The sequence below is a fragment of the Amyelois transitella genome, chromosome 9, assembly GCF_032362555.1.
Source record: "Amyelois transitella isolate CPQ chromosome 9, ilAmyTran1.1, whole genome shotgun sequence".
NCBI lineage: Eukaryota > Metazoa > Arthropoda > Insecta > Lepidoptera > Pyralidae > Amyelois > Amyelois transitella.
The window spans coordinates 8,202,178-8,221,743 of NC_083512.1; the positions used below are offsets into that span (position 1 = coordinate 8,202,178).

Genomic DNA, 19,566 nt, shown 5'->3' on the forward strand with positions numbered 1-19,566 from the left:
TAAGAGCAATTCGTCTTTCTGTCTATATCTATCATCATGGACTACTTGCGGTTACACATACTTTAATAAAACATCGTAAAAATTTCCTCATTTATTGCATGATTTACATTAGAATATGTAGTACATACTAGTACATGAAGGCTAGTTCATTGCACAACCTTTTTCAATTTCATATAAAGTTTACAATTGATTGAACTAAATTAGTACTCACTCGTACTTATTTTAACGCCATCTCCAACATTTCTTTATCATATCTTATGTTAAAATCAGCCTTATTAAAAATATTATACTGTCTTTACCTGCTATACTTAAACCAGCTATTTAATAGAAAAGAATAAATGTATCTGCGTACATACATATGTCACTTATCCTAGCGAAAATTATGTAGAGTCATAACAAACATGTAGATCTACGAGTATACTACCATTTTTGACTCTTAACAATTATTGATAGTAGGTATTTTGTAACATCACACAAACTTTGTAAAGGCAAACATATAATTTTTCATATTAAAACTGATATCTAATCAAACTAATCCTAACATATTATACATTAATAACAATTTTTAATTTTATTGCTTTTTTGGCTTCATTTTTACTTAAAGAGTAGGTACTAAGTAAATATCACTTTAGGAAAGCATACCATTCTTAAAACTTATTTACAAGTTAGCGATAAAATGGGATTTTCAATGATAAATTTATAAAATTGACATTCAATTTTGAATGACAGGTCTGAATAATATACATATTACGCAGATACTTTAGTACATTGTCTTTAAATAATCATTTAAACGATATTTACATAAATTTGAAAAAAAAAAAGCTTTGTTCTGCAATTTACAATATCGCAATATATTGTAAACAAGATTGATTCATTCAGATGCCAGAAAAACAATTACTTATATTATTTCAGAAGAGACAAAATAACACCTCACCTCTGACAATATCAATTATACGAAAGAAGTCAAGATTTCAAGATGTCACATTTAAATTATACAATAAGATACAATATAAATAATAATATATAAGGCTAACAAACTTGGGATTCTTTTTAGGCGATGGGCTAGCAATCTGTCACTATTGGAATCTCAATTCTATCATTAAGCCAAATAGCTGAATGTGGCCATTCAGTCTTTTCAAGACTGTTGGCTCTGTCTACCCCGCAAGAGATATAGACGTGACCATATGTATGTATGTATAAATAATATTGTCTGAACGAGAAGTTGAGAATTTAGCAAAAAGTTTACATAAGTACGTCTCTCAACAACATTTAATATGAAGTAGGGTTTAGGTTCGGATGCAATTTTATCTCAAAAATATTGGAATAATTTACTTATCAAAACCTCGGGCGCAAAGTTCAATTTTGCCGAGATTCAGATACGTATGAAATGTTTAAACCTTTAATAGAGAACACACGCGTTAAAGGATAAAATCAATAAAAAAAAAACAGACTTCAAGAAACTATTAAATTGTTTTGGTATTATTTCAAAAAATTTATGTAGGTAGGTTAGGTACCTCCTCTTTTTTGAAGTCGGTTACAAATACGGCATTAAGAGAGAATTTTTCAAAATTATCGCGTAATATTCGAAGTTACCAAAAAATAAGGAACTTCCATGCCAAATTTCAAGTCTGAAGACAAACATGTTTGGGCGGGGATTGTCTGTCAGTCAGTCAGTTATTGATAGTAGGTAGGTATTTATAGAACACTTCACTTTCCATTATCAAATATAATTATTACATAGCATTTTATTCAATACCACTTATTACTTACAAGTAACAAAAAACTGTATAACTTTATTTATTGTAAATCATAATATTTTATTAGTTATAGTTTGAGATTCAGCTTATCTCTAAAAAATCTTAGAATATGCTACGCACTTCGAGTACATGCAAAATTACAAACAGCTAACTTATTCTCAAAAACTTGTAAGATTAGTTTGATCAATATTAAAATATAATAAAATAGTAAATCTGCGAAAACCAAGACTATAAAAGATTAAACGATGTTAAGACGCGTGGTCGATTGACCGATTGGACGCAAGGGTAAAATTTATTTATTATTATCTTATCAATTAAATCTTGACATTGAGTAGTACATATTTACGAAAAAAAAGTGAATATAAAAATATTGTGTGGTGTTGACGCTATCAATATTAAAATTCAATTTTGCTCGCGGATCTTTCTGGCTCCCCACAGAAATTTAAAAAAAGCAACTACCTTATCTGTTCAGGTCGTATTTGTAATTGAATAAAAATCATCTCTTGTCATTATGTGACAAAATATAAAAATACGTGACAAGAAAGTGTAAAATATGTTTCAGTATATTTAAAATTTCTATATATAATCTTAATCATTACAAAATTATAATTCCCAGTGATTATATTATCATTGTCATTGTAGCTAATCTAACAGATTATTTCTAGGTATCTGTATAGGTTTCAGATATATACAGCATATTTATTTCTTTTTTAACAGGTTGCCCATTGAGCTCCTGCATTTCTTCAGAAACAATCCTTAGTTCGCTTTTAAGTTCTACAGCTTCACTTTCATTGGTTACGTTAGGTCTATAGGCATCCGGTCCTATCAGAGATAGAACAACAGGTAGGAAGAATAATCCATTGAAGAGACCAAACAATATCACTAACAAAAATATTTTGAAAAATGATTGGAAAGTGTAAGCTCTAGACATGCAGAGAAGAGAAAGAGACAAAAGTGTTGAACCTCCTCCTAACAATACAGCCGTACCAATAGAGGTCACGGTCTTCAGGGCTCGGGCGGTCCTGGTTCCTTCGGACACTGTCAGGAAGGTGTGACCAATATGAGCCGCGTAATCCACGCACAATCCTATGGCCAACTCGAGACCTATGCAGCATACTATATCCACGGTCATCCCCCACCTTTGCATCCAACCTAACACATTTACTATCGTCAACAAAACACACAAGAATATCCAAAAGCACATTTGTAGATTTGTGATCAACACAACCGTACACGCGATCACGCACAACAATGCTAGTTCGACATTTCTTTCCACTTCTAATGCTATTATCTCATCAGTCACCCAATTTCCAAACACTTTAGACCATACGCTACGATATCCGTCCCCAGATGATATCGGGGCAGATTTAACTATTCCTTTTGCCTGGTTCATGGCCGGCAAATACTCTTCGGGACCCTTGAAATTTTTGAATTTAAAAGCTATTGAGGATGCTTTTATGTCTGTAGTTGGATGACCGCATTGTATTGGTTTTTCAAATCTAAAACTTAGTTGAAACCTACCGCCGATAGAACTAAACAAGAATTTTGACAAATATTGATTGAATTCATCCTTTGTCACTGCGGATACGTCGTTAAGATCGCGACCATAGTTTTCTAATACATAACCATGAAAATATTCTACCCACGATGATACTTCAGTGACGTAAGGTTCTTTGGCAAACTTTTGGGTGAAATTTAGTAATTTACTAAATTCGTCGTGATAATACATTTCTCCTAAAAATATCATCGATGGATAGCCTTCTTCCGGGTAATAATAATCATGCGCATTAATAAAATTTTTGTAATAAGTATCATCTGGAATGAACCATTTGGGATCAAATCTCTGCTCCAGTCGAAGCATTGCTATTATACTGAAGCCTGTCATTATCAAAGTAAATATGATAATTATTATTTTACCAGGCACAGAAAAAACACACTTTTCATAAAATATCGCGAAAGCTTTTTGGAATATTGTTCTATCTTGCGACACTTTAATTTGTTTAGAATGTTTGTAACAAAACACCACCCCATTTCTATTATCTTCCATGCGTCGTGTATCTAATGTAAAAACTGCTACATAGAACGTAACAGTAAAGCAAAATATAAAAAATACTCCTACAGCTGCATAAATACAAAACGATTTAAGAGAAGGCAGAATTGTAATAGCACCAACTAACAATGCAACAATATCAGTGAAAGACGTTATGACGATAGATACTCCCGCGTGTTCTAACATGAGGCCTATTTTGATTGGAAGGCTCTTCTTAGATTCCGCCTCTGTTAGATTTTTCCAACATGCATTTATTACGAACATATCATCTATACCTAAACCCATTAGCAGAAATGGTAATGAAGAATGCACTGGTCCAAAGGATACACGCATTATCGAACACCAGCTGACTGCTGCAACATATGCCATGCCAACACTAAGCAATCCAACACTGCCAAGTGTAAGCTTTATCTCTAGCCAATTAAATCGGGACAGTGCAAATTGTATGTAAAAGAACATTAATATTATACCTAAAAATAACTTGTCTAATTCATTCAAAATTGCTTCTCCACTAGTATCAGCAAAGCTTCTGCCTGCCTCATAAAATACTTTGAGTTCTGTAAAATTTTTTGATAGAATCTCCATCACATTTATAAATTCTCTTTCCCACATGGCTAATGGTACTGAAACCCAATCTTCAGTGCCAACTAGATTGCCCACAGCATTGATATCAACTGCCGACATGTTAACTGATGTGAACCATGTTATCAAAATGGCATTTGCAGATACTATGTCCCCATTTTCGTCATGTTCAACACCACCTAATAATTTTGTGAAGTCCATAGGATGCCCAGTAACTGGGTTGGTTTTTACAGAATTTATTTTATTTACAATATCATGTTTTGTTGAATGGTTTAAATTATCCTTATCAAATAAATCTAAAATGTTGTATTGATGACAAATTAAAGGAAAGTTATTTAAAAATCCACAGTAGAAATCTGAATCCATCCAGAGATTAGTGTCCAAGAATTCATGTGAACTTTTCATGTTTGTAGAACTGTTGTTCTCACTGGAAATGTCTACAGATCTGGATACACGGTCTGATCCAAAAATCTTTAGCACAGGAACCTTAAAGCACAAGTCTCTGACTGAATAGGTTTTATTTTCATGTTTCACTTGTATAGAATTTACCTTTTCTGTTATATCACTAATGGCACCTAACACATGTGGTTGCAGTACATCATCACCTGTGATTATTATCTTTTGCAATCGAAAAATTGTTTCAAATTTATCAATATACCAATTTGTGTCATAAAAGAAATCAGAATCTGGTGGAACCCAAAGTTTCATGGGGTTTTTTTCAATATGGAATTGCAATAATCCAATGCAGCTCAACAATATAAAAAGCCAGGTAAACCCTATGGTCCTCCAAGGGTTCCTTGCAACTAGCACACCAAGTGTAAAAAATGTCCTTTCAATAAGATGCACCAATTTCGAAGAGGCATATTCCCACGTCTGTTGAGGAGTTCTAATTTTCTTTCTGGCAGGCATGATTTGATATTTTGTTCAAAAATTTCAAATTAATTAGCAACAAATAGAATGCTTCACTGGTTTTAATTAATGGTATCTAAGGTTATTCCATTCGGCAATTGAGAACTCACACACAACACATTATCATTACGATAAGACTTAAACGTGCACGAAGCGGACGTGCCGCCTTTGGCTGTCGCCAATTGAGACTGAGAGTATACTGGCGTCTGGCCGGTTCGTGCGGACAAAAGTAATCATGTTTGCCTTCCGAGGTTAAGTTATGTAAGTAGGTAAATCTGGATGCATAAAAATCTTATTTACTATTTAAGAAACTACCCAAAAATAATCAGTAAATTTGCTTGATAAAAGTTCACAAGCACTTAAAAGACAGAAATTAATTTACCTTTTCTCAGCAAACAGTTGGCAATAAATTTAATAAACGATTATATTCTTGATTGTATACTATATAACTTTAACATATTAAATTTTCTAATTCTAATTTGTTGATAAACAAAAAGGTAAATAAACACAAACACTAAAAAAGGTGAAATTACGATTTGATCGAATGATGACAATGACAGTGACAAACGTTGGTTGACCTTGGGTTGACCCTGAGGGTTGACCTCTAAAGGTTAACCAAAGAGGGTTGACCCACCAAATGCAATTGTTTTTTTAATACGCTCTTTTGCACTCTTTCGCTTGTCAGTATTCTTATAATGTAAAACAAAATATTTATTTTCAAATCTATGCATCACTGTAATGTAACTCTTTAAGAAAACTTTTAATTTTGCTATTTTGAGTATTGTTATGTAGTAGATGGGTGACTGATGGAAATGACAGTGGTAAATTACTGATGTAAATTACTTAACTAAAAATTTAAATATTCGTTTCAGTGATTGTGGCAATGGCTTCATCACACATGTCCTATGACCAGACCAGAGGAGTGATGTGTCAGTGTCATGTCAAATGTCATCTATTCATAACCTGAATGTTTCAGAAGGTTCACTGTTTTGTTTTTATTCCAGTCCAGAAAATTATTTAAACTGATAAACTGAAAATAACCATTAAGTTTGTTAAATAAATAGTAAATGGTTCGCTATTGATAAAAATGTGGACAACAAAGACATTTTTGACTAAAACAAAGCGCGGTAATATTTTAAAAGTGAGGTTATGTTTTGAGTATTTATTTGTTGCTTACAGTGTTTCTTAGGATCACATGAATTTTGTATGTTACTTACATTACAGATTGTCAGAGAGCATTACCTTCGCGATGATTTGCTTTGTGGATCGGCTGCATGTAGTATTTGCCCTCACAAGGATGACGAATTTGTTTTGGACTCAACTCCAGAGTGTCACTGTGCTTTATTTGACTATCCACACTACTTGATCCTTGACACCAATGTGGTCCTCCACCAGATTGACGTTCTTGAGGAAGATGCCATTATAAATGTTATTATTTTACAAACCGTTCTAGAGGAAGTAAAACATCAAAATACTGCAATTTTCCAACGTCTTCTTGAAATTATTGGAAATAAGAAAAGAAAATTTTATTCTTTTGTTAATGAACATCATAAGTAAGTATCGAAACCTTGCATTTAAGTTTGACCTCAATATTATTTTATGCATATAAAAAAAAATGTTATTCTTGGGAAACAGAGATACTTACGTGGAGCGGAAGCCAGGGGAAAAGGCCAATGATAGAAACGACAGGGCTATACGTAAAGCTGCTCAGTGGTATGCTTCTCACATATCCGCAAACAATGTTGGTGGCCAGTTCCCAAGGATCATACTGCTTACAGATGACGAGAATAACAGAAAGATAGCTCAAGAAGAGGGGATTGTTTGCTGTTCTGGTAAAATATAGTATTTATTTATTATGTAAGAATTATATCATAGCTTAATATGTCTTATTTTCTTGTTATATCTGAATAAAGGCTTACATTATTATGAATATCAGTTTTAGATTCCTATTTATTTATGTGGTATATTATAAAAATTTGCATTATTTAATTTACAGAATAAAATTCTATGCTTCTAATAATGGCTTTTTTCCTATGCAGATTGTAAAAGCCTATCAAGGGAACGGCTAATAAATAATTACATACATACATATGTCTATATCTATATTTCCCTTGCGGGGTAGACAGAGCCCAGTCTTGAAAAGACTGATATGCCACGTTCAGCCGTTTAGCTTAACGATGAAATTGAGATTCAAATAGTGACAAATAATTAGGTTTCTTATTTTAGGCAATGGGCTACCAACCTATCACTAGCCAAAATTCAATAAAATCATCGACTTGAATGTGGCTTTTCAGTCTTATTGAAAGGCTAACCCATAGGAGATGATGGCACCTCTCAAAAAATTATGAATATATATTTTTATCTTCACAGTAAAAGACTACATTGAAAATGTGTCTGGTTTCCCTGGGCTTGTGGACAAGTTGTCGAAAAATGTGATACCAGAAAGCTGTTCCAAGGATGCCCTGTACCCTGCACATTTGACTCCCTCTCAGGTTCACACTGGCATTAGGAGTGGGAAGCTTCACCAGGGGACTTTCCATGCATCCCGAGATAACTTTCTTGAAGGCACTGCCAATGTCAATGGATTTGAAAAACCAGTTAGTGTATATTTCTACATCATAATTTTTGCGATTTTCTATCCAAGAGCATAATCCAGCATGCTTTGTAATATAAAAAAATAAAAAAATACTTTATAAATTGCTGATCTCCTTGTGTTTTCTGGGTTAAGCAACCCATTACTATACATAGCTCCATACAGCTAAACAGACATACTGTCTCATGATTATTTCCAGTATAAAATTGTGACTCAAACATAAGGATCATTAAAAAAAAAACTTTAAGAATCAGATAATTTACAGATTTTACTCCAAGGCCACATAGGAATCAACCGTGCTGTGGATGGTGATATAGTGGCCATTGAACTGTTTCCTGAGGAAGATTGGAGGAGGCCCAGTGATATAGTCCTTGAGGACAAGGCTGAAGACCCTGGAGATCTCTTGGAAGAGGAATCTACGCTTTTGAATGTGATGAAACCTGTTGACAATAAAGATGATGAAATAACACCAACTGGAAAGGTGGTTGGAATTATAAGGAGGAAATGGAGACAGTATTGTGGCATTCTGATGCCCAGCAAGTTTCCAGGTGAGTTTTATAATGATCCCAACACATTTTTTTGGAAACTATGTGACTTGCTTAAAGTGTAAAAATAGGCTAGGCCTGCAGAGACAAACATACAAGTTTAGATAAGCAACAATGTTTTCTCAAATAGTGGTTTGTTTAAAAATTATCATATATAAGTTTCTTGCCTTTGTTCTTCTTTCGTGCCGTGTGGTTCCCGGCACTATTACAAAAAAGAATAGGACCACTCCATCTCTTTCCCATGGATGTCGTAAAAGGCGACTAAGGGATAGGCTTATAAACTTAGGAATTCTCTTTTAGGCGATGGGCTGGCAGCCTGTCACTATTTGAATCTCGGTTCTGTCATTGGGCCAAATAGCTGAACGTGGCCATTCAGTCTTTTCAAGACTGTTGGCTCTGTCTACCCCGCAAGGGATATAGACGTGACCATATGTATGTATGTATGTATGTATAAGTTTCTTCCTTGTGTGATTTTTCAAAAATTCTGTTCCATGTGACACTGATTAAATTGTTCTGATATTAATGCTTGTGTCATTGAATTGAGAGGCTCTATTAGAGATGATATGTATCCCTCACACCCTCTGTTTTATAATATTGTAGGTGCAACACGTCACTTGTTCACTCCGGCTGAGAAGCGTATCCCGCGCGTGCGCATCGAGAGTCGTCAGAGTGAGATCTTAGCGTCGCAGCGTATCCTTGTCGCGTTGGACTCATGGCCGAGGAATAGCCGATACCCGCTTGGACATTTTGTTCGGGCGTTGGGACCTATTGGTGAGTAACTGAGGGCTTGACTCCTCATCAGTCGTATGACTTATACTACTGCCTACATCCCATAAAGGTTAGTTACCTTAACTAAGTTACATTAAGGTTACCTTGACTAGTTGAAATGGGAATGGGGCTGCGGCGTTTTTCAGAGATTGTGGCTAAGTCGATGGACAACTTACTATTACATATGTGCAAATACCTCTTTTAACAATGATCCATACTGATGCGGCCTTTCAATTTTAGTGAGAATGTTGGCCCTGTCTATCTGGTAAGGGATAAAGACGTGAAGGAACCTAACCTAGCTTGCATACATACATATTATATGTAAGTATATTACAAGCTGAATTAGTTAGCAGTAAAATATAATGCATATATTAAGGATCCCGCTACTGCCACCAGATTTTCACGAGGTCACATAAAATATTATAAATAAAATAAATGTTCTTAAAATACTCTTTTATTACAGGCGACAAAGATGCAGAAAACGAAGTAATATTGCTCGAGCACGACGTTCCACACGCGAGGTTCAGTGAAGCCGTGCTCGCTTGCCTGCCGCCCGATGACTGGACTATACCGCCTGAGGTAAGTACGCCACTCATAAATACTGACCCTCTTTTTCATTGAGTAGTGGCGCCGCGGCTTCATCCGTCGTAAATGTACCAACCGTATTCCTTTTTGCGCCGTGTGGTTCCCGGCAGTAATAGAAAAAAGAATAAGACCACTCCATCTCTCTCCCATGAATGTCGTAAAATGGGCTAGCAACCTGTCACTATTTGAATTTCAATTCTATCTTAAAGCCAAATACTTTTGGCTCTGTCTACCCTGCAAGGGATAACGACGTGATTATATGTATGTATGTATTCCTTTTTGACGGTGAAATAATTGCGAAGCGATCCCTAACATGGTTTTAACATGGAAATTTAACTCTGTTTAGTTCCTGGAGGCTTGGTCATATCGAAAAAGAGAGGATTAATTAAATTTAGGCAATCGGTGCACAGTAAGCATAAGAATTCGCACTCATGTTCGTCAGTCAGAAAATAATCACTGTTACATATCTGCAGTTTCTATCTTTCTAATAATCAGGCACTTGAATATTTTTAATTAGGTATGGACTAACATTATAGTGAAAATATTTCAGGAAATAAAGAAGCGTGTAGACCTCCGTTCTATCACGATTTGTTCCGTCGATCCACCTGGCTGTACAGATATTGACGACGCTTTACACGCCCGGCCCCTACCAGGGACCACTTCAGACGGCCTCAAACGATACGAAGTGGGAGTGCATATCGCAGACGTGACGTATTTCGTGAGGCCCGATACCGCATTAGATAAGGAGGCCGCTTCGAGAAGTACTACCGTTTATTTGGTTGATAGAAGAATCGATATGGTGCCTGGTAAGTATTGCGAGTTTTATAATGAACTTAACCCTTAACTTCATTATAAAACTTAACTACTAAGCCCTTTTTCTGTATATTATGCTCTTTTTGAGCTACCGGATAATATACAGAAAAAGGGCATGCATGTAACTCCTTAAAAGTATGGTCTATCTCCGTGCGAGATAGTTGTTAACGGCTTCGGCTGACATCGTTACATCGTTATCGGCCAAATGTTCGAAATATTACCAAAATAACTATTCTCCTCTCTTAATTTGAGAAGGTTTTTTCTTGTCCACCTTTCAATAGAGCAAGATGTAACTGTAAGTATATTTGAAAATGTTTTACTTTCAGAACTTCTGAGTTCAAACCTGTGTTCTCTTCGTGGCGGAGAGGAGCGGCTAGCATTTTCCTGCGTCTGGGAGATAGACGAGAATGCTAACGTACTTGCTACGAAGTTCCATAAGAGTGTTATAAAGGTAAATATATTTTCATTCTTTTAGGAACTATCGTTTTATGTAATGATACATATTATTAATTTTTTTTATTGACTTTTTTAAGATACAAACTGTCATAGTAATATTATATTTAGGGCCCGCATGTGATGGGTATGACCAAGTGTGAACGATTCCATTGATCATGCTTAATGATTTTTTTTCTGATAAATTTAAATGGATCTTCCAGTTTTTTTTGTGGTTGTTGGCTCTCTACCCATAAGAGATAAAAACGATTACATTTATTTATGTTTTTGTTATAGTCAAAAGCGGCTATGACATACGAAGAAGCGCAGATAGCAATCGACGACGAGTCCCGTAAGGACGACATCGCGAATTCGCTTCGAACGCTCAATGCCCTCGCCAAGAAATTGAAGCGGAAGCGCTTGGACAACGGTGCGCTTTTGCTCGCTTCGCCTGAAATACGATTCCAGGTATTTCATGATTTAATACTATGATGTCTTTTATTGTTCTTCATCTTAGATGCTTGTCTTTTATAGATCTATTTTGATCACCTAATTCACGCCAAGTAAACTTATGTGTAATGTATGAAATTAGAAAATAAAGACGTAGATTAAATTGTCGAAACAGCGGTTTTTTAACAAAAATAAAAGATGCACTTTTTCTTAATGTTTTCAAAAACCAATAATTTGCAATAAATGTAAATTATTTCTTGATCAAACAGATTATACAAAACCCTGTTATTACGACAACCGACCATCATTTTTTTGTTCTTTTTACCCAAAACTAATTCAGGTGGACTCCGAAACCCACGACCCTGTAGAAGTGCAAGCGAAGAAGATAATGGACACGAACTCTATGGTGGAAGAGTTCATGTTGTTGGCTAACGTGAGCGTGGCGGAGAAGCTTTGCCAAGAGTTCCCGCAGTGCGCGTTATTACGTCGCCATCCACCCCCTCCGCCGGCTAATTTCCACACTTTCCTGAAGGCTGCTAGGCAACAGGTAAGGTCATCGCACCCGCCCTGGCACCGTCATGCGCGACATTACATCGCATACTGAAATTAGTGACTTTCTCATAAAATCATTGTATGAGTACCTGTATCAACCAAAAACTGAAGTAGTTCGTTAGTGACAAAGTTAATCAGTTTGCAATTGTCGGTATTGTTAAGCGGGGTATTATTAGCGCCTGTCTCGATTGTATCCTTGGAAAAAGTTCATATTGTAGTGCTGTACAAATTTCTATAATGTTTTTTTTTCAGGGCTTCGAACTGGACGTGTCGACCAACAAATCGTTCTCCAAATCTCTAGACGAGGCGGTGATACCCGGGCGTCCGTTCTTCAACACGTTACTTCGTATAATGGCGACACGTTGTATGCAACAAGCCGTTTACTTTACAAGTGGTACAAAAACTCAAGATGAATATTACCATTATGGACTTGCGTGCCCAATTTATACGCATTTCACGTCGCCAATAAGGAGGTTTGTATTGTTATTAACTATATACATTATATACCTATTTTTATCAATTTTGAATAAATTAGTTGTTTGACAGATTTGAAAGAGTCTGAAAGTGGATTAAGGATGAATGAGTTACTCGTCTAAAGTCAGCTCTATGCCGACGATCAGGTTATACTGGCGTCATCAGCGGAGGAGTTACAGGAGATGGTAAACTGTTTGCATGAAGCTTTAAAAGAGAAAGGAATGAAAGTGAACGTAAGTAAAACAAAAACACTGGTTTTTGAAATGGAGAAAGAAATGACAGCATGTAATATTTTGATTGGAGGAGAAAAAGTTGAGCAAGTGAAAGAGTTTGTATATCTAGGATCAAAGTTTACATCAGATGGCAAGTGTGATAGTGATATTGAAAGGAGAGTGAACGCGGGGAACATGGTGAATGGAGCTTTGCATGCCTTTATGAGCAGTCAGAAACTATCCAAAAAGGCTTGACTGGCTGTGCATAGGGGCGTGTTGGTCCCGACATTAATGTATGGGAGTGAAAGTTGGGTATGGCAAAAGAAGCACGAAAGCAGAATAAATGCAGTGGAGAGAAGATGTAGTTACAGGAATAGAAAAGGGTAAGTTGAGATGGTTCGGTCATGTGGAGAGGATGAATGAAAACAGGTTGACTAAGCAGATATACAAGGAGAGTGTGGAGGGAAAGGTCGGAGTGGGAAGACCTAGACGAACGTATCTTGATCAAATTAAGGACGTCCTGGTAAATTAAGGGTCAGGTCAAAAGTACCCGAAACCGCCGAGCTTGCATGAAGAGAGTTATGAATGTGGATGAAGCGAAGGAAATATGCAGAGTTCGTGGCAAGTGGAAAGAGGTAGTCTCTGCCTACCCCTCCGGGAAAGAGGCGTGATTTTATGTATGTATGTATGTACATACATACATACGATGTTTGATTTTGACACCGAATACCAAGAACAGACGCAGAAGATGTAACAGCAGATCCACTTACATTCTAAGTTTTTTATTTATTTTATGATTGAATACTAAAATAATAGCCAATATAAATAAGAATAAATATAATGAAGACGTAAAATCTAACGCAGACAATAAAACATAAAATGATAATTTATTTTTATAAAAAACGATTTTTTGAACTTTACATAAAGAATAAAAAAAGAATTTTGTTTTTATAATTAATCATTATTATGTTTATTGAATTAATCATTCTCACATTAGACATATTACATTATTTTCAATTGAAAACTGCTTGTATCTCCGTAAAATTTCATTCAAATCTATAAATCTGTAACAGAGTAAACAAGTAAGCAAGCAAATATATACAATTCTGTATTTTAAAGTTTTGCCAACGTAATTACGTTTAAAACATTTTTTACCAAATTTTACCGTATTTTACCGTAAAATACCAAAAATCACGTCGTATATCGCCTTTTACCGAATTTTACCAGGGTAAAATTACCGATTTACATCCCTACCTACGATATGCTCGGAACGGATTTAACATAAGTACAGATTGATTGCTCAAAAATATTTTATTGCATCAACTATATTTTATTGTGATTTTTATTTTCATTAATTTACAGTTCTTGTAATAGGCATGGCGAATGATTTTGAAATCCTCTTCCGTAATGTGGATACATATTAACTATTTACTAAAAAACCTTTATTTCAGTAATAAAATAAAGTTTAGCAAATTTTAAAGCTATTTTTCAAATATTATTTGAATAGCGCACAAAAACAGTACGCAACTGTCATGGCGTCGGCTATGACGTCACGTTTAGGTAAACACGTCAATGTCATTGCATTGTTCAATTCAATTCATATGTGCATTGAAGGAAACAAACATATTTCGTGTGTTAAAAATGAATTCTAAAGTTTATAAGTGGTGTGCAGTACCTCAGTGCAAAAACACATCCATAAAAACACCCAACAAGGTGTCTGTACATCTTCCAAACAAAAAAATAATGAGAGTTAAATGGTTAAAGCTCGCACGGCGAGACCCGAACGACGTAATCACGAATTCGCCACTTTCTTTCTGTGAGGACCACTTTGATGTGAGTATATTTATCATTATATTGATAGGTTTTAAACTCAAAATGTTTGTTTGACGTGAAAAAGTTCACATATCCAGGCTATGAAAGTAATTGAGGTTATGTTTGTTTTGGTTTAGATTATCAACATCATCATTCTTACTATCAATTTTAATTATTTACTTTTCATTTTTCAGTTACCTAATGATATGGAAAATTACTTGCAATATCATGTGATGGGGTCCGTATCACAAGTACGTATGATACCAGGATGTATGCCCAAAAAATTTATATGCCAATCAGACAGGAAAACTCGAACATCTGAGACAACAGAGCGACCCTACATTGCTAAAAAACGAAAGATGATGATTCTTGAAGAGTGTGAAAGGAAATTAGAAGAAAAAGATACAGTTACAAAACAGGTGCTTCGCGCTTCAAAAATAAACAATGATATTTGACAATGAGTTTTATTAGTATGACTAACCTATTTTCAATGTGATTTGACAAGTTCAAAGTAAAAATAACCTATGAAAATGAAAGTAAAATAAAATAAGCTCCTGATTTCAAAACGATTACAGGTTTTAAGTTGTATTCAGTGTTAAATTTAAATTTACTTACAAGGAGGTTTTCACGTTTCTAAACTCAGACGAGCAAAATTCTTTATTATTTGCGAGGAAATCTCCCAACATCATTATGTCAATCCTTGGCAAATTTGAGTCGTTTGCCTTAAGAAAGCCCAGTTCCATTGTTTTAGAGTCGAGTTAAGACGACAATTCACACTTATACTAATAAAAAGACAATCCAAATGCGATGCGTACTAAAGAAAAAGTCAGCTGAACTTACAATACAACAACAAAACAACAGTAGTGAGTGAAGTAAAGTTTGTTTACATTACCGTGACGTCATGCGCTGTGATTGGTGTTTCGGTTAACATGGCCGATTGCAGTATTTTACCCTTTTATTTTGTTAAAAATATGCATAATTTGAATAATTTCATTAAAACTGGATACTATATTAGAATCCTTTAGTTATTTTCTTTACGCAATCCATTCATCCACCGATTTTTTTAACCCTGTCGCCATGCCTATTGTGCTCATTTTGTAAATGTATGTATATAATTTGATAAAAAAAATTCTAACGTGGGTAAAAAATATGTTTTATTACAAAATTTTGTTTGATGATATTATTATAAAACAGATCGTATGACCAAAAGTAGTTTCAGTAAGTCATTATTTACAAACATTATTTCCATCTATACTAATATTATAAAGCTGAAGAGTTTGTTTTGTTTGTTTGTTTGTTTGTTTAAACGCGCTAATCTCAGAAACTACTGAACCGATTTGAATAATTCTTTCACTGTTAGATAGTCTATTTATCGAGGAAGGCTATAGGCTACATTTTATCCCGGATTTCCTACGGGAAACGTCAACAATGCAGGTGAAAGTTGAATGAGTCGGCCATCTGCGAGCTTTCCACGCGAACGCTGCGCAAACCAACAAAGATATACTAAAACAATGTACTAAAGATTTGAAGTACTCATTTTTTGCCACAAAAAAGTCCGCGAGAGCATATATCTATCTCTTAAGGTTTACTTACAATAACCACTTTTATGTTCATTTTTTAAGATTATTTTTTCATTATAAACATAAGTTATTTTGAAACCAATTTTCTTTAATTCAGTATTAATCCTTATCCAAATAAATATGTTTATTACTTTCGGCTTTTCATGTAGACTAAAATTGCCATTTACAGTATATAAATCAGACGAATAGGTTTTGAGATATAGTCGTTATAAGCAATTTGCAGCGAAACATTTAATACGGCGAACCAGCGTTCTTTCTAATACGCGTGACCGCCTGACCGCTGATTATGTCTATCTTTTAAGATTGTTGTTGATTATGAGTATTTAATTGTAAACACAAATGTCTTTGATATCACTTAATTTCAATGAACATCTTAGAAGATGTTACTATTTTAAAGTAAAGTAAAGTATCAGCCTGTAAGATCCCACTACTGGGCAAAGGCCTCTCATCTCACTATATACGGTCTCCGTTCCGTCGCGGGTAATGATGTGGGCCAAGTCGTCGCCAAGTCGCATAACAATTAGCAGCTATAATAGATAAAGCCGAGGAGGATGTTTGCAAAAATAAATATGATGCCCAAAATAACTATTCCACGCGGACGAAGTCGCGGGCACAGCTAGTAGATGTATATAAGCCAATACCTTGGGCGAATTTTACTACATCCATGGGAAAAAGATTCGTAAACATCAGAAATTTATACATACATACTATGTACCCCACAAGGGATATAGATGTGATTATATGTAGGTAGACAGTCTTGAAAATACTGATAGGCCACGTTCAGCTGTTTGGCTTACTAATAGAATTGAGATTTATATAAAGTGACAGGTTGCTACTCCGTCGCTTAAAAGAAGAATCTCAAGTTTCAAAGCCTATCCCTTAGTTGCCTTTTACGACATCCATGGGAAAGAGTTGGGAGTGGTCCTACTCTTTTTTCTATTGGTGCCGGGAACCACACGGCACAATAATCAGTAATTTATAGCTAGATAATATTTAGATACCTCTTTCACATTAAACAATTTCCCAATCGATAACGCTTCGACACGAACGTTATGTATCGTCAGAAAATTGCACTAATTTATCACAAATTCATAAGGTCGTGCCGAATTTTATGTGCACGTAGCCAACCAAGTCACTGAGAGCGTCTCAATCCCGACGGTCACTGAACGAAGCCACTGTGATTGCAGTAGTCCTGCTGTTGCGGTCACAGGAGTGGCACAGGTGGAACTCCTGGCACGAGTGGCTCGGGCACGCCTTGTAGCATTCCTTGGTGGTAGTGATGATGATGCATCATGCCGTTCATCATCTGCTGGTGATGCAGCATGGTGGCGTGGTGCAGCTGGGCGTGCTGCAATGACGCGTGGTCACCTTTCTCCTTCATGACGACCTCCTCCCGTTTTTTGACCTGCTTTCGTTCCTTGGCCCGCCGATTTTGGAACCAGATTTTCACCTGTCTTTCAGAGAGGCCTAGGTTAACAGCGAGCTCAGCCTTTCTTCGAATGGTGATATAGCGGCTGTAGTGGAACTCCTTCTCTAGTTCCAGTCTCTGGTGGTCGCTGTAAACCACCCGGTATTTGTCCTTCGTGCGCGTTTTACCTGGATTTGGTTGAGTTTGATAGTTAGGTTTTTTCATCCACTCATAAGTATGTATGTATGTTTAATAAATTTACGTCTGTAATGAAAATGCTGCTATATAGTAAAAGACTTACAAGGATTTTTAAATAATGTCCGTTTGTTACCAGATACGCTGATGTGATAGTGCACCGCCTGCTGGCCGCATGCGTCGGCGCCGACGTGACGCACGCCAGCCTGCTGGACGGCCGGCGCGCGGACAGCACGTGCGACAACCTCAACTATCGCCACAGACAGGCGCAGTACGCCGGCCGTGCTTCCGTCGCTCTTAACACACATGTATGTCTTTATTTCTTTTCGTCTGTGTCACAATCAAACTTGAAGCAAATTTTTGGTATTTTAATTATTAATTGTCATAGAATTTTTATATTAACAGAAGTCCACATGCTTTACTTAGCCACACAATATTTACGCATACCCCACCGGAATAGGGGTGTGATTTTATGTATCTATGTATGTATAAGCCGCTTATAAAATAATTTTTGTTTTACAGATTCTATTCAAGAACCGCGTGGAGATAGAATCAGCGGTTGTATTGTCGGTAAAACGGAACGCATTGCAAGTGCTCATACCAAAGTATGGGCTGGAAGGACCTTTATATTTACCTGCTGACATGTTCACGTATAACGAAGAGGTTTATAATCTAAATATTATTCTAATTTATAAGTCTGTCGTGAGCATTCCGTATAAAATATGATTTTTGAAGTGATAAAGTGTTAGCAAGGATATCGTCGCAATTGATGGTAATCAACACCATAACGGTTTCGTCATATTGCGATGTGCTTTGCAAGATGGTGGCATGTCATTCCTATAGTTTCAAGTACATTATGGGATTTCTATTGTCTTATTTTAGCCTCATTTCTATGGTCGTGGAATTTTTCGACGAAGTCATTAATAAAAAAGACTTTCCGCGCAAAAGAGACATTATTTGATATACATTTTTAGACAGTTATGAAGTCTTTAGTTTTTGAAGTATTGTCTCATCATAGTAGTTACATCAAAAACAATTTGATGAATAATGATTTTTGTTTTCAGGAACACCTTCAAATATGTGGCGATGTAACTTTGAAAACGTTCGATGAACTAACAGTTCGCCTCAGCCTCGACAGTACAAACTTGCAACATCGCAAACTAGTCTTCCAACTAGTCAAACCACACGTCCCAGGATTCAGCTTCGTTCCAGAGGAAACTGAGAAAACTTCTAAGGAAGAACAGATGCAAGTGGATGAGATTCCACAGAAAAAGAGGAAAGACGAGGATAAGCATAAGAGTAGCAAGAAGAAATCAAAGAAGAAATAGTACAGTGTACTAATAAAGGTTTGATAGTAGTTGCGTTTTTTATTTCGTTGTTATTGTAGTATTTGTAGATGTTATTTAGGTAAGGTAGTTAAAAGTAGTAATTCTTCTTTTCAGGGCATGTATGTATGTCACTTACATGCTATTAATGCATATGACATACTAAAATAGAAATAAAAGTAATAATAAAAACATATTTTACTATTTTGATATGTTAAATAGGTCATATTTTTAACTTGGTCTTTAACGTTAAAATTCCTACAAGTTAAATTATGATTTTTGGTATAAATAATGATAAATAATATCTGCGAAGTATTTGTATAGAATGTTTAATTAAACTTTATAATATCTACACTCATGCATCAACAATCACTTAAAATAATTATAAGCATTACATTATTTCGAGTTTCACATATTTCTTGGTCATAAGCATTAGGGACTAATATGTCCAATAAAGATTCTTAAAAAGTAGGTATCATTTTAAATATTTCAAAAATCTTTATATTTATCTACAATATTTTACC

The 19,566-nt window shown here is 35.4% G+C and overlaps 2 protein-coding genes across 2 annotated transcripts; one reads left to right on the top strand and one right to left on the bottom strand.

The window, feature by feature from the left end:
- Positions 1-76: 76 nt before the first annotated feature.
- Positions 77-5,684, bottom strand: LOC106142871 (protein patched homolog 3-like). The gene has a single exon (XM_060945965.1). The coding sequence runs from the start codon at positions 5,296-5,298 to the stop codon at positions 2,419-2,421; it is 2,880 nt and encodes a 959-aa protein (XP_060801948.1). The 5' UTR covers positions 5,299-5,684; the 3' UTR covers positions 77-2,418.
- Positions 5,685-6,324: 640 nt separating this feature from the next.
- Positions 6,325-19,084, top strand: LOC106142870 (exosome complex exonuclease RRP44). Its single transcript, XM_060945969.1, has 15 exons — positions 6,325-6,439; positions 6,523-6,851; positions 6,934-7,130; positions 7,669-7,895; positions 8,157-8,439; positions 9,037-9,207; positions 9,668-9,783; positions 10,340-10,595; positions 10,929-11,053; positions 11,332-11,502; positions 11,825-12,031; positions 12,289-12,509; positions 17,857-18,025; positions 18,240-18,380; positions 18,782-19,084. Exons 1-15 carry the CDS (start codon positions 6,386-6,388, stop codon positions 19,043-19,045), a joined length of 2,931 nt encoding a protein of 976 aa, XP_060801952.1. The 5' UTR covers positions 6,325-6,385; the 3' UTR covers positions 19,046-19,084.
- Positions 19,085-19,566: the final 482 nt, after the last annotated feature.

Excerpts from the sequence above, each read along its gene's own strand:
- LOC106142870 (XM_060945969.1), top strand. The coding sequence starts at position 6,386 with ATGTGGACAACAAAGACATTTTTGACTAAAACAAAGCGCGGTAATATT. Across the intron at positions 6,852-6,933 it reads TTTGTTAATGAACATCATAA|AGATACTTACGTGGAGCGGA; the intron begins GTAAGTATCGAA and ends CTTGGGAAACAG. Across the intron at positions 12,032-12,288 it reads TGAAGGCTGCTAGGCAACAG|GGCTTCGAACTGGACGTGTC; the intron begins GTAAGGTCATCG and ends TTTTTTTTTCAG.
- LOC106142871 (XM_060945965.1), bottom strand. The coding sequence starts at position 5,298 with ATGCCTGCCAGAAAGAAAATTAGAACTCCTCAACAGACGTGGGAATAT.